Consider the following 15,135-nt stretch of genomic DNA (forward strand, 5'->3'; position numbering starts at 1 on the left):
ACCCTGGTTCTGGCCCTGGTTTTGCTTAACCCTTGTTCTGACCCATCTGTCTGCCTTCTTTCCCAATTCTTGGGGAGAGGTCAGATCCGAGTCGACAAGGTGCTGATGCAACAACTGGTTCTGACAATTGTTTAAAATCTGTTCTCGCATGATCAAATTATACAATCCTTGGTAATCAGTAACCTTACTGCCCAGCAACCAGCCCTCGAAAGCCTTAGGGGCACAATCAACGAAATCAGACCAGTCCTGAGACTGAGTTTTCTGGGTATCCCTGAACAGCAACCTGTACTGCTCAGTGGTTAGGCCGAACCCGTCAATCAGTGTGTTCTTCAGGACCTGGTAATTGTTAGCGTCCTCGACCCTTGTGGTGAGGAGCTTATCTCTACCTTTACCTTCAAAGGAGAGCCACAAGATAGCTGCCCACTGACTCTGGGGGACGCACTGTACAGTGCAGGCCCGCTCCAAAGCAGTAATCCATTTGTGGATGTCGTCCCCTTGCTTAAAGGGGGGCACTATCTTATTCAGGTGCTTAGTGTCTAAACTCCTGGGTTCCCGTGGGGGAATGCTGCCACCTGTGGGAATTGTTCCACTCAACTCTTGCTCTCGAGCAAAGGCGAGTCTCTCTTTGGCTAGGGCAAGTTCTTCCCTTTCGATCCGCAGATTGACTTCCCGCTCCTTTGCTTCGTACACTCTTCTCTGAGGTGATGTCATCCCTCTTCGAGCAGAGCCTCGAGAGCCAATGGTTCGAACAGATCTGTTAGAGCCTCTCGACAGAGACCTAGCTCGTCCGTTCCCAATGTTAAGCTGGCCCGAGAGAGGCCCCAGGGGTCTCCTAGTACCAATCTTGTGCCGGCTTAAGTTGTCCTGAGTTAGCTGACTAACTATGACTGGACCTTTGTCTGCCTCGTCCCCAGATGTCTCTGGTTCCTCGTCCTCCTCTTCGCCCTCGGCTGAGAGATGGATAAGGTCAGGGTCACCTCGGGTTCCCTCGAGGGGAGGCATTTCCATTTCGGGATGAGAAGGGTCGGTGTTACCCGCCTTCTTGGCATCATAAGTCTCCAAGAGACCAATCAGAAACGGAATGGTAGGGTTTGCACCCTGCTTTATCTTTCGAGACGTACAGATCTGTTGCATCTCATGAAAGCTAAGCGCAGCATATCTGGAGGTGACCTGTGGAAGGTCGACTGACACGAGGGGAGACTCAGAGTTTCCGCCTTTGTCCGACATGCTGCTTCTAGTGTGGTGTAAGTGATGCACCTACCTACACTATGGGTTTACCTACTGATCCCTTGCTAAGAGTTGCAGCCAAGGTGTGCTAAGCCTTGAGGAGCTACAACAGCTGGTTCAGTAGAACTCAGAGTATTCTAAGCTAAGTTATATGTACCTAGTACTTATGTGATCTTTCACAAGATGTTCTTAGGATACGCGTGGTAAAACAACAGCAAGCTCAAATCCCAACCGCTGCTCACCAATGTGAGAAGTTGGCTTGATATGCAGCGTTCGCTATTCTAGCGACCGCTATGTATCGTTCCAAACGACCCTTATGGTGAATGGTTGTAAGTCAACCTTAGACCAGCTATCCTAGTAGCGTGGATACGAGCAGTCTTCGGGCTAAACTCTAGAGGGCGTGTTAAGCCAGCTGTTATACCATCACATACCCCTTGAACCCCAAGTGAAAGGACACCACACAAGTGTTATGAAAATAAACAGTATATTTATTAAGAATCACAACAGCCCTGGACTCTTTATGAGGACAGGGTACTAAGCACAAACCAAAACTCTTAGGAAAATACTTCAAGTGCACAATCAAAACAAGTGCCCGAGGGCACGGAAAGTTTAGTGGTCTCGGGCGGACCCGATAAGGCAAGTCGGAAGCGAGGGACTCGGGACCCTAGAGTAAGGAGGCTATGCAGGCACCGAAATGCCGAAGTTACCTAGCCACGAGGGCTGCGGCTGCACAAGTCTTACAGGCGTCGGGGGTCTTCGCTGACGAGCCAGGAGCCGGAAGAAAAGGAGTTGCTGGCCGGCGACCAGTGATGAATAGTTCGTAGAGATCCAAGCCTGGATCAGAGATCGTTGATACCTGAAAGCAGAGGGGACCAAGTTCGTACTACTAGCCAGTAGTCAGAGGGTACCAGGAAGGCACCGGATGGCCGTCACCTCGACTAGGTGAGTGGGCGACGCTAGGCTCTGCAGTCTCACGGACCCGGAGGCGTTGTCGGCGACCAGGATGGAGGTGCGAGCTGTCCCACGAAGGTTGATAATGTCGGCGTCGCTGGGCCCAGGATTGGGGCAACAAGCCTTGGCAGATTTCAGGGCCACGTGGTGGGCCTAAAATGGCGTCTTGAGTGGACCAGGAGGGTCCGGGGTGCTTCTCTCAAAGATGGAAGCAAAGGCCAGTCTGGAGCAACCAGACCAGCAGCGTTGGTTGTCGGATGTCGTCAAAGAAGGGCACAAGCCAGCGGCTAGTGACCAGACAACGTGCTGAGCAGCGAGCAGAAGGGCCCCACGCAGATCGTGGAGATGCTGGGAGACTGCGCTTCGGTGCTGGAGCTGCTCAGGGTCGGGGCTTCTCGGACCCCAGAGCACTCACCAGAGGATTGCTTCGATGGTCGTGCTGATTAAGAAAGCGTGCAGGTTTTGATGATGGCCGGTCCCTCGAGGTCTCGTCGCACCCACAGATCACAGCTGAGCTGATGACGTGGGTAGAGGTCAGAGGTGCCAGGGAAGCCGGTTCTCGTCGAGCTGGGCCGTCGGATTCCTGAGGAAGGACTTGCAGCAAACCGCAGAGTTCTTAGATGGTGCCTGCGGATGCAGGGTGACTACTCCTTAGTCACAAGGGAGAAATCTTGAGAAGAGTCTCGAAGTCCTTTCGTAGAAAGTATTCTTGATTCAAAGATGATCTAATTTGGGAGGGTCCCCGCTCCGGCCTTTATCCTAAAGAAAGGGGGTGGGTACATGACTAGGTCCTGCCCTAAGGGTGGGACCAGGAAGGGGGGTAGTTACACCCCTCTCCCCTGCCGGACTTTCCCCAGGTCAGGGGCTGGCGCCCCTGGAACTGGTTCTGACCGGCAGATGCGTAGTGAGCACCGGGGTGCCACTCCGCAGTCACCTTCTCGCAAAGCCCTACCTACCCAGAATACACAAACCCTGTCTGGGACGTTGCGAACACCGCCCTTGACAGGAAACCCTTTGTCCAAGCTCTCCTCGCTGGAAGGACTCCCAGCAGCAGGAGGTCAGACTCGTGTCTGTGGTGGTAGCGTCCATTTTGTGGAGCTGAGGCTTCAGTTAACTTTAACCGGGGTTCACAGTTACGTACATGTCGTGTCCCTCTAGAATGGCGGAATGCCAACCTCGTCGCCAGAATTGGTGAGGGGGCAGCATCCCGATTCGTATGACACCTTACTCGACATGTCTTGATAACGCTATACCGAAGTTACCGATATGATACGGGTTATCATGGAACAGCCATTGGGTCTTGGTTCCGCAAGCTGCAACCGGGCTCGGCTCGTGCCAGAGCCCAATTCACACGATTCCAAGCACTCTGCCTTCAGGATTGTCAAGGCCTGCCATAGGAGTGACTGATAGGAACTCGGGTGTCCATTGTACGGTTAGATATAGGGATACTATACCTAAAGCAACGAGCGAGTACGCCACGTTGCCCCAGCTGTCGCACAGCCAGTTGTGTCAGATTTAGGTGGCCATCCAGGGGTGGTATAATACATGCTTCAGCCCCTGGTAGGCCCGATGTCCTGAGTTACAGGGTCTGACAGGGTGGCCCAGTTCCAATTGGGTAATGCACCTAAGGTACACGCATCAATTTAGAGAGAGAACAGCTAGGCTGTGGGTCTGATTAGCAGGCCCATAGCCCGAGAAAGTCGTAAACCAGTGAAACAAAAGCAAAAAGTCCGGGTGATCATAGGATTGCAGACCCTACTCTCCTACAGCAATGCTAAGAGGTCTTGGCTGTAAAACCTATTGCCAATGTTTTTTACGTCTCGCCTGAGCCATCGCATGCACTGCTCTGCGACACATTTAGTTAGGGCTTTTAAAAGTGCTGCCACACGGTGTAGCGCTTGCGTTCACGCGCGCATGCATGCGCGAAGCCGCCATCTGTTCGGCATGGCTCATTAACTCTACCCGCCCGCCCCCTTTTACTCATTAAACATGAGAACACTTTTGCTGCCGCGTCACTTTCAGGGCTGCGCAGCCAATGCTTGTTTAGATGGACCCTGCGCCCCTCATTGTCCTCTTTTAACCCATACAGCCGACAAGACAACACAGCCACCATTGGCCGGCTCCTCCCTGCACACTGCTCCTGGCTTTGCCTGTGCCTGCCCCACCCTGCCCGGGCCCTGCTTGCTGCCCGCCCACCCTGCCTGCCGCTCCCGGCTGTCCTTTGTCTCTCTTTGTGTTCCCTTTGGAAACGGCGCACCACTGCCAGAAGGCTGCTCACACGCCTTGGCACAGTCTAGTCCTAAAGTCACTGTGTTATGTCCACACAACCCCCAGTCAGCTTTGCGCACTTTCGTAGTGGATTTCTGCTGAAACGGTTAAACCAGATATATGTGGGAAGCTTCGAATACCTACTTGTGATGGACAAAGGCTACTATTATGAGCAGTTGACGCATCCGAAGCATTGCAATTTAATCATGCATTTTAGCCCCTCGTTCTCTTTTAAAACCCCTACGGCCGACAAGATAACACAGCCACCATTGGCCGGCTCCTCCCTGCATACCACGCCCCTCCCCCTGGCTGCACACTGCTTCTGGCTTTGCCTATGCCTGCCCCACCCTGCCCAGGCCACACTTGCTGCCCGCCCGCCCTGCCCGCTGCTCCTGGCTGTCTTTAGTCTCTCTTTGTGTTCCCTTTGGAAACGGCGCACCACTGCCCCGAGGCTGCTCGCACACCTTGGCTCAGCCTAGTCCTAAAGTCACTTGTGTTATGTCCACACAACCCCCAGTCAGGTTTGCGCACTTTCGTAGTGGATTCTGTTGTCGCGTCATTAGTTTACCGAGGGAATCATACACACTCATCAACATGTTCACTCATTATTTCATTCACATCTCATAGGCACCTTTCACACACCAGAGGAGGGTTAGAAGTTAAACTAGCACACTTTTGGATTGTAGGGTTTGTGCTGCAGTCAGCTTTAACACCCCATGACCGTAACTTCCACCTCACTTTGGTCTTTTTTCATTTTCTATTACACAGGTCAATAGTGTAAAGTGGCAAGATAAGTCAGACGAGTCTCTCCCTTGTGTGAGGTAATAAGGCTTTCACCGCGCACTGCCTTCCTCAATGTACAGTAGAAACAATATACCTTTTTAAATTTACCTTTGATAAAGATCAGAATGTAGGGTTCTTCAATAAGATGATCTGTCTGCTGCTGACCCAGAAGTTACGCCGTTATCTCAAGAGTTATGATCAACAGGCATGTACATTACCTATTGTCTCGAAACAGTTTTGCAAGTCAAATAAAACATTACATTTGTTTGAGGTTATATTGCCGAATTGCCTTTCATGCTCAGTGTCCCAGTTTCATGCTGATTACTTTGCTGTATCCGACGCCTGCTCAAAGCCTTCCTATCACAGCCCTTATCCCACCCCCTCAATCTTTTCACTTTCACCGTGCAGTGAGGCGCGCTGCCTGCGCGTGGACGGTCAGGTGTCTCCAGGCGCTTCCTCCTCTTGCCGAGTGCGCAAGCCCATTAAGTCTCAGCTCGTGCCAGTGTGTGTGTCAGTCCTCGTACCTCACCCTTTCGCTGCCCTCCTTTGATGCTTCACAAGGATGGCGGCGGTCACCGACGGTGCCGCCAATGAAGATGGTCTGTCAGGAGGGGCCTGTCACTGGGGAGGGTGAGTTGAGACTCCCAGCCAAGGCAATCACGACACTAATGGACTGCCACCTGTATGTGTTTATTTTGTGTTTACTATCGCACGGGCTGTCGAAGTTAGAGTTATTTACACTTTGGAAAAAAGTCACACAGTGGTAAAATAGTGCTGACGGCTTTTAGCAAATAAATACATGTGAAGTCTGGCGCTCAATAAATCCTATGAGGAGTGAGCGGACTTAATTTCCATGTTCAAGGTCATATAATCTTTATAGTCTTTAGAACACCTGGTGCGACTGATCACAGACGGCCGTGGAGCATAGTGCCCGTATGCAGGTTCCAGATGACTTCTTGCCCGGCTGCCCGAAAATATACGCCAGGCTGCCCCTGAATTAATCACAGAGGCTTCTACATTATCCTAATTAATTATCTACACAACGGAACTGACTCAGCACGCCTCGATCTAGACAACCAAGTCCTGATGATGATCCAAACTAATATGGATCGAAACGCCGTCGACCTAACAGCTTACTAACAGGCATACTCCTTCTTTGTGGCTCTACATCAAATTGAAAGAACTCTTACAAACTTTGATATCACATTGTCACAATTTTTGAGCCACTCACTGTAAATTACCTGCACCTTGTTCACAGTACGCCGTCCACGCTGTTCACTTCTGCACTTGCGTCGCCACTTTTACCACAGACACTTTTTTATGCACCAAGTATTATATGGTTGTCACTAATTCATTTTATGCAGTGCTGCATCTAACTGTATATTTTCTGACCATGAACTTGTGATATAATATAAGATGATTAACCTATTTTTTAAAAAACAACGAGTGCTCTCCTTCTTTCTTCATGAGTAATGCTGTATGCATGCATAATTAATTGCCTACATATTCTTACCTGTCAGGACATTGTTTCTTAATGCACATTAATAAATGAAGGCACCACCTAAATACCGCACCACTGGCCCTAACACCTCAAGAATACCCTGAGGACACATTTCAGAAAAACCTAACATCCACTAACATGCAGTGTCAACACATAAGAATATGATTACATCCTACAGAGCGTAAAAAATGATTTATGCACACTAGGACCCGACATCATAAGGCTTCTGAAATAGTGGTCATGCGCTAAAAGGCGTATTGTGCATTAACATGCATAATGTTACAGCTTCTTTCCAGGGATCCTGGGCAATTACAGAATGTTATCACGCCAAGATAAACATGCAAAACTCTCTGTTGTTTTCTATCGTTCAGATTAAGGCAGGTATTTGGGGTATTTTCCGATTTGCTAGACTTTCACTCCGCTGTACTGTACTTAACTTTAGGGTAATGGATCAGAGTAAGGCTACATGGAGCATTTATTTATATGTATTGTGTATTTTTTAAATATTTATTTATGTTATCATTTTGTACAAAACTTACAGGATAGTCTGAAATTATGCATAAATTAAAAAGTAAAGAGAAAACCAAGTACTGTACAACGCCATGTACTCCCAGTACTCCCACCACACATCTCTTTTTGCCACCCACTTCCTGTCTGACATGAAACCATTAATGAGTCCCACTTTTGACCCATTGTCCATATTAGCAATTTAGCAGGTTACATTAGGTATTTATTATCATGTTTTCACCAATCTGTTCTCTTTTGCGTATCTGCTACTATTTCTTAGCTCAGCTTTGTCTCAGCACCTGTATAATCACTGTTTAATAGTCTTAAGTCAATAGATTTTGAATGAACGGGCAATATCTCTATTTACTTATGTAATATATAATGGACATTCCCAAACATCATTCGGTCTCACCCTCCCTTAGGTCGTTGCACTGGCTCCCTGTGGACCGTAGAATTGTGTTTAAAACTATTTGCCTCACTCATAATGCATACTATGGCCTGGGCCCTTCAGGCATAAAGACCATTTTTCAACAGTATGTGCCCTCCAGAAACCTGAGGTCAGCAAAAAAGAATCTCCTTGTTGTCCCTAGGGTTAAAAAGATGAGAGGGGGCGGAAGGGCCTTTTCATTTGTAGCCGCGAATGTTTGGAACTCTCTCCCGGACTCTCTCTCGGGGCAACGAGTACACTCTATCTTTCGTAAAGCCCTGAAGACATGGTTGTTCCCTGAAAGTCGGGTTTGAGTAGGAATCGGTTTATCCTGTATGTTATCGGTGCTAGCCCCTTGATGCCCTTGGGCCAAGTCCGCGCTCTAAAAGTCTCATATTCATTCATTCATACATCTGTACTTAATGGTCCCCCAATATACCTCGGTCTTCCAGTGGTAAGTGTAGTATTGCACATAGTTCTGAGTTGCAGTGAATATGATCATTCGCCCACTTGCCTGTTGTTGGGGAGGAGAGGTCTTCCCTATCCAATTCCTACTTCTCTTTTTACTGGCAATAACATTAGCACTGTAAATTAGCGAATGCTGGGAGGATTTTTTTTTAACAAATCTGTTAAAGTGATGTTTTCAGAGGGTTGTCTACCATTTTAGGTAGCTCTTGGAACAATTCTGACCAACGTATTAGAATTGTTACACACAACATTGCTGCGTGTAAGAAATTTGTATTTGTTTTGCACCTGCCACATTCAGAATTATCTGTGAGATCCATAGGATGTAGGCTTTCTGCTGTATAACATATTCTGCAAAGGAATTTAAGATGTGTTAGGTGGTGTCTGCTGTTGAGTGAAACCTCTCCCATGTGGGAGCAACTGAACTTTGTTGGTCATAGATCTGCCCAAGTCTTTCAACCCTAGCTGCTCCTAGTAGATTGTCTCTTAACATCTTTTAGATACATAAATATGACTTCTTAAAATAGGTCTCCCATTTTTTGTAGTTTTCATTCAGGCAGTTGCGTTATAGCTTTGGGCTCGAAGGATAATAGGGAACAATGGAATCTCGTGAAAGGGAACGACCAGTGAATAAAAAAGGACGTTTCCAATGCGCGCCTAGTTTTTGCAAGCCCATTTAGTGCATTGTATTGCATTTGGTTCTCTAGGTAGACCCTGTTGGTTTTGCCATAGCACAGCTTCAAGTGTGCATGTTGCGCCTGTGCACAATAGTAACAGTGTTCTACATCTGGTACTGCTATGCTGTGTGTTTCCCATTCGATTTGTGGTTGTTTGCCTACCCATGCCAAGCAATTAAATAGTGATTTTATTTGTTTAAAAAACATAGCGTGAGGCGGGTCGGGATATTATTGTCTAGGTATAGCAGGCAGGGGGCAAAAGATTGCCATCTTCATGCCATCTTCATGAGAGCTCGTCCTCCACGAATAAGGTTCATTGTATACACTCACTGACTAACACAGTTAATATGTCATTCAGTACTCCATAGTTACTTCAAATAGTCACTCTTGAGTCATGGTTTATTTGAATTCTGAGGTATTTTACTGTTGTTTCTTCCCATTGTAATGTATACTGTGTCTTACTTTTACTCACATATGGTGGTAGGTGGGAATAGCTGAGGTGGGGCAGATCGTTCTCTAATTCTTATGAAGGATATAATAACGGGAGATAGTTTCACTGCCAGTATTTTTTTATACCATAGCCAATAGGTCTCGCCTTGGGGACCTTGTAAGTGTTTAGCCATGCAACAGTTGATGTTGTTGCAAAAAGGATATTGTGCTGCATAACTAAATACATATAAGGTCCCAAAAGCGAGACCTATTAGCTATGCCAATGCTTGTTTTTTATTCTAGATAGCCGCTGTGAATGTTCATTTATTTTCAATGGTCATCTTTGGATAGGATTTGGTTAAATGTTACAAAATACACTCAAAGATAGTCCCCGTGGAGGCATAAGCATTCACTGCAGCGATCTATTAAAGCATTTTGTAATATTTTAAGAAACCAAGTTCAAAGATGGCTTCCTATACTTCATCTGTAGAGGTATTTCAAATGGCTTTTTTTTAAATCCACGTCAAAGATGACCAGATAGATGAGTGCGCATTTGTGGTGGCTGTCTTTGAATGGGATTTGGTAAAATAAAACAAAAATAATTTGAATACGCCCTACATGCATGCCTATGCGGCTATATTGGAGTGACCCAAAAAACATTTTAAGATACATTTTTGCTGATAATATGGACTGGTGCGAAAAGTTAGCTAGGGGGCAAAAGGTCGTTGCTCGGAGGTGGGTTAAAAGACAGGGTGGCAAAGGGTATTCGAGAGAGAGAAAGAGTTGCTAGCAGAGAGAGGACAATAAAATAAATAGTCAATTAAATACAGTGCCATGCAAGATCTGACGCCAGCAGATGAAGAATACACCAGCAAATCAAAAGACTGTGATCGAAATGCTCCTGAATGAGATAAAAACAAGAATAGGGAAAAAGACATTGAATCAAGATTAGGGTAGTGGGATAGATAATGAAGCAATCCAATCACGAGCAAGTGGATGACCTAAAGCCCTCTTTATGTATAAGTAATGCATTGCATTGCAATGCATGGCAATACCTAAAAACAACTGGAAAGAAATATTTGTGCTCCTTTTTTACAAGTGTTTAAACAACTGCTGTGTTCCCATTAGAGTTTAAACTATCTGACCACAGATAATTGTAATAATCGTAGGTGCTTAATTGACTTAAATATACAGCAAATATTTTAAGGCTACCACATTGTGATGCTTGACTTTTATCAATGGACCCGACGCGTGCCCACGGTCTGGGATTGGTCAGCTATTCTTTTTAATTAAATTGGAAAAAAGCACCTGAGAGCATACTTGCCTGGTAACTTGAATAAATCTTGGCTTTTTGGGATTTGATAACTTGTGTGTCTCTATGCATTTCTGATGGCCTCTTGGTCCTTTTTCGTTTCATACCTAGCAAAGGAAACTGTGTACTGGACTCTTGGAACCTGTGTAGACTCCTGTAAGCTTGCTGTGTTGTTTTACATTGAATGACCAAGTTATTGTCCTTGCCTAAAAGTGTATCATGAATCTTTAAAACCCACACACTTTGGTGGGAACATGCTTTGCTCGCGACTGCAGTTACCCTGTCGTCTTGTTTCAGGTTATTAAACTCCTCGGTACTGAGAAAGGTAAAAAGAACAAAACCAACCTGACATTCCTGGCAGGAAACCGAGTGCTGAACTACGTGGGGCGCAGCCATGCCACAGAAAAGGCACTAACTTCTCTTCTCAAGTACGCCACTGACATTTCTTTAAAACTCTATGTAATCTGTAACTGAAATTTATCATCTTTTGAAAAAAATCCTTAAATGTATTCAGTGACATACAGTCAGTGTCCTAGTAACGGGATCAAATGCAATTCATAGAAGACTGGTGGTGCATCCCTGTTGAATATTTCTCAGTAGATTAGGCGAGAGCCACTAACAGTGGAATTTGCACTAGCTTTTGAAAGTTTCTGAAAGGCGTGTGCATCGGATTATGTTAAGAAGACATTACTTTTGCATAAAACCCTTTCCACCTGTTATTTTTTTCATAAACCATTCCATCCTTGTTTCAGTTGTCAAGAACTTACAACTTGCTATTTCTGTCTGGTTATGACTGGTGTGAAGTACATTTTTGCAAATTCCTTCATACATGTTTAGATTTACCAGTACGAAAAATATTCTCCCAAGCAGTCCTCATTCCTACCAAGCTCGTGTGTGGTGGGCTTATTTTTTAAGTATTTATGAAACTTATTCCAATTGCTTACCTTATAATTTAGTTAATTAAGTCCTGAGGAAACAGTGACATGACGAAACAGGAAACTGATAAGAGTAAAATAATGATCCTCATAAAGCGTCAATCAGAACTCATAGTTACGAAGTTATGAAGACTTTGACACGGTCTACAATGTTAAATAATTAAAATCTTTTCTGTATTTTGTTTTAGGAAGAGTTTGATAGTTTTAAATTGTAGCTGCTCAGAACACAAGGCCAATGTCTTTGGTGACTGGAGTATATTACTATTTTCAAGTCTATTGGCAGAAGAGAACCTTCATTCGCGATTTACTACTACTCTCTTTTGCAGGACCTTTGTATTCTTTAAGATATATATTTCCATTTCAGAACCGGCCCAGAAGAACATGTTGAAGCTGTTGATAAACTGCAGAAATCCACAAAGCTCCTTCAGAAGGTAAGTGGTCTCTGTTTGGTCCACAATTTAATTAGGAGATGTCTGAACCGAATGTTAGAACGAAATGTATAACCTAATGGTCCATTATTGACAGAACACACGCTTTCACTTGGCTCTAATCTGCCCCCATGAGCTTTGAGAGTCAACACAATTTGTAAAAAAAACAAGGACACACAATTTGTAATTCTATTCCAAATGTTAATTTATTTCATTTAATTTATTTCTTACGTTTCATAATTTCTTTGGCAGCCGACACGTGTTTGCCCAAGGTTGCTTTTTCCAGGCTTAACTCTCGAGAGTGCCCCTTGAATAGCAATTACAGAGAGGCGGCTGCAGAATAGGAATCTTGCACATTTTATGTATTGAACTGCAACACTGCCATTTCAAAGATTTGCTTATTTTGAAAGGCGGTCACTGCATGCTTGATAAGCACATTCAAATATGGGATTTGAAGATACAAATGTTAGTAATGTTAATTTATTTCTAAGGCGCATGAATACCCGGAGGTGTCTTGGCGCTATCTCTACTGAACCCATTGAGAAAGAAGCTCACTGACACTCAAATAACCATGTTTTTAAAGCTTTCCTGAAAGAGAACAGATTATTCATAAATTTGATATGCAAGGGTAAGGTATTCCAAGTTCTGGATGCGCAAATCACAAAGCTTCTTCCTCCCCAAGAGGAACGTTTGGACCGGGACTGTTGCGGTTTTGGTCCCGGAGGTCCTTAAAGTCCTTTCTGGTTAGTACCATATTTGATGCTGTTTTTCAGATAACCTGGTATTAACTCATGCAGAGCTTTGTAGGCAACGGAGAGGGCCTTAAAGATCAATCAATCAATCAATCAATCAAAGCATTTGTATAGCGCGCTACTCACCCGGAGGGTCTCAAGGCGCTTGGGGGGATCCTCTACTGCTCGAACAGCCAGGTCTTGAGTTGCTTCCTGAAGGCGAGGTGGTCTTGGGTCAGGCGGAGGTGGGTGGGGAGGGAGTTACACGTCTTGGCGGCCAGGTAGGAGAAGGATCTTCCTCCCGTTGTGGCTCTTCGGATGCGGGGGACGGCAGCGAGGGCGTGGCTGGTCGATCGAAGCTGGCTGGTGGGAGTGTAGAAGTTCAGGCGGTCGTTGAGGTATCTTGGGCCTTGGTTGTGGAGAGCTTTGTGTGCGTGGGTGAGGAGTCGGAACGTGATTCTCTTGTTGACGGGGAGCCAGTGCAGGTTTCTTAGGTGTGCGGAGATGTGGCTGTGTCGGGGGATGTCCAGGATGAGTCGTGCTGAGGCGTTCTGAATACGCTGGAGTCTATTCTGGAGTTTTGCGGTGGTACCGGCGTAGAGGGAGTTGCCGTAGTCCAGTCAGCTGGTGACGAGGGCCTGGGTGACCGTCTTCCTGGTTTCGGTGGGGATCCACCGGAAGATCTTCCGTAGCATGCGTAGGATGTTGAAGCATGACGAGGAGACGGTGTTGACTTGTCTGGTCATCGAGAGGGAGGAGTCCAGGATGAAGCCCAGGTTGCGTGCGTGGTCCGTTGGTTTGGGTGCGCTGCCAAGGGCAGGGGGCCACCAGGAGTCATCCCAGGCGGAGGGCGAAGATTCCAGGATGAGGACTTCCGTCTTATCTGAGTTCAGTTTCAGGCGCCTGTTCATCATCCACTCGGCTACGTCTTTCATCCCTTCGTGTAGGTTGGTTCTGGCGGTGGCTGGGTCGTTGGTGAGGGAGAGGATCAGCTGGGTGTCGTCTGCGTAGGAGAGGATGTTGAGGTTGTGTTGGCGTGCGATGGCCGCGAGGGGGCTCATGTAGATGTTGAACAGCGTGGGGCTGAGTGATGATCCTTGTGGTACGCCGCAGCTGACTTCGGTGGCTTCTGATCTGAACGGGGGGAGGCGGACTCTCTGTGTCCTTCCGGCGAGGAAGGAGATGATCCATTCCAGTGCCTTCTCTTTGATTCCGACGTTGCTGAGGCACTGTACAAGGGTGCGGTGGCAGACAGTGTTGCACGCCGCGGAGAGGTCCAGGAGGATGAGGGCCGCTGTTTCCCCGTAGTCGAGCAGGGCTCGGATGTCATCAGTGGCTGCGATGAGGGCGGTCTCGGTGCTGTGTTTGGCTCGGAATCCGGACTGCGAGTGGTCGAGGGATCTGTTCGTCTCGAGGAAGGCGGTCAGCTGTCTGTTGACGGTCTTCTCGATGACTTTGCCCGGAAACGGGAGGAGAGAGATGGGGCGGTGGTTTTTGAGATCGGTGGGGTCTGCTGCTGGTTTCATCAGGAGGGCACTGAGTTCGGCGTGCCTCCAGCTCTCCGGGAAGGTTGCGGTGTCGAAGGAGGTGTTGATGGTGTCCCGTAGATGGGGTGCGATGACTGAGTCGGCCTTGTTGAAGACTTAGTGAGGGCAGGGGTCGGTTGGAGATCCGGAGTGGATGGAGTTCATCGTGCGGATGGTGTCTTCGGTGTTGATCGGGGTCCAGGCGCGGAGGATGGTGGTGGGGGGCGCTGGTGCGGTCGTAGGGTGCGTCGGCTGTGTGCTGAAGCTGTTGTGTATGTCTGCGATCTTGCTGTGGAAGAACGAGGCGAGCGAGTTGCAGAGGTCTTGCGATGGGGTGATGTGGTTGTTTCCGGCGCTGGGGTTGGAGAGCTCTTTAACGATGTTGAAGAGTTCCTTGCTGTTGTGGGCGTTGTTGTCCAGTCGTTCCTTGAATGTGGTTTTCTTGGTGGTATGGATCAGTTGGTGGTGTTTTCAAGTGGCGAGCTTGAGGGTGGTCATGTTGTCTGGAGTCGGGTCTCTGCGCCAGGCTTTCTCGAGGGCTCGGCAGTTCTTCTTGGAGCTCTTGATTTCGTCGGTGAACCAGGATGCTTTCTTGCTGCTGAGTCTGCTGGGAGGGGTCCTCAGTGGTGCGAGGTCGTCTGCGCAGTTGCTGATCCACCTCGTGAGGTTGTCGGCAGCATGGTTGGGGTTCGCTGAGCTGGCGGGAGGGTTCTTGTTCAGGGATGCGGCGAGCTGGTCGGCTGTGATCTTGTTCCAGCTTCTGCGGGGAACCTGTTGCTGGTGGTGGTGGATCGTGGTCCTTCTGAAGCCTAAGTGGATGCAGCTGTGGTCCGGCCACTGGAGTCCGGTGGCGTGGCTGAAGGAGATGTCCTTGCTGGAGGAGAAGACTGGTTCGAGCGTGTGGCCGGCGTAGTGGGTGGGGGTGGTCACCAGCTGCTTGAGTCCGAGGTTGGCGAGGTTGTCCATCA

At 47.5% G+C, this 15,135-nt stretch overlaps 1 protein-coding gene across 2 annotated transcripts in view; it reads left to right on the plus strand.

Annotated features, from left to right (window-relative positions):
- AARSD1 (alanyl-tRNA synthetase domain containing 1) overlaps positions 1-15,135 on the plus strand; it is a 213,974-nt gene that overhangs the window by 91,397 nt on the left and 107,442 nt on the right. For both annotated transcript variants that reach the window (XM_086924063.1, XM_086924064.1), the window contains exons 7-8: positions 10,845-10,975; positions 11,847-11,913. In XM_086924063.1, coding sequence (XP_086780189.1) covers positions 10,845-10,975; positions 11,847-11,913 — 198 coding nt within the window. The remainder of the gene's footprint in view (positions 1-10,844; positions 10,976-11,846; positions 11,914-15,135) is intronic.

Source organism: Lissotriton vulgaris, chromosome 5 (genome assembly GCF_964263255.1).
Source record: "Lissotriton vulgaris chromosome 5, aLisVul1.2, whole genome shotgun sequence".
In the NCBI taxonomy this organism is placed as follows: Eukaryota; Metazoa; Chordata; class Amphibia; order Caudata; family Salamandridae; genus Lissotriton; species Lissotriton vulgaris.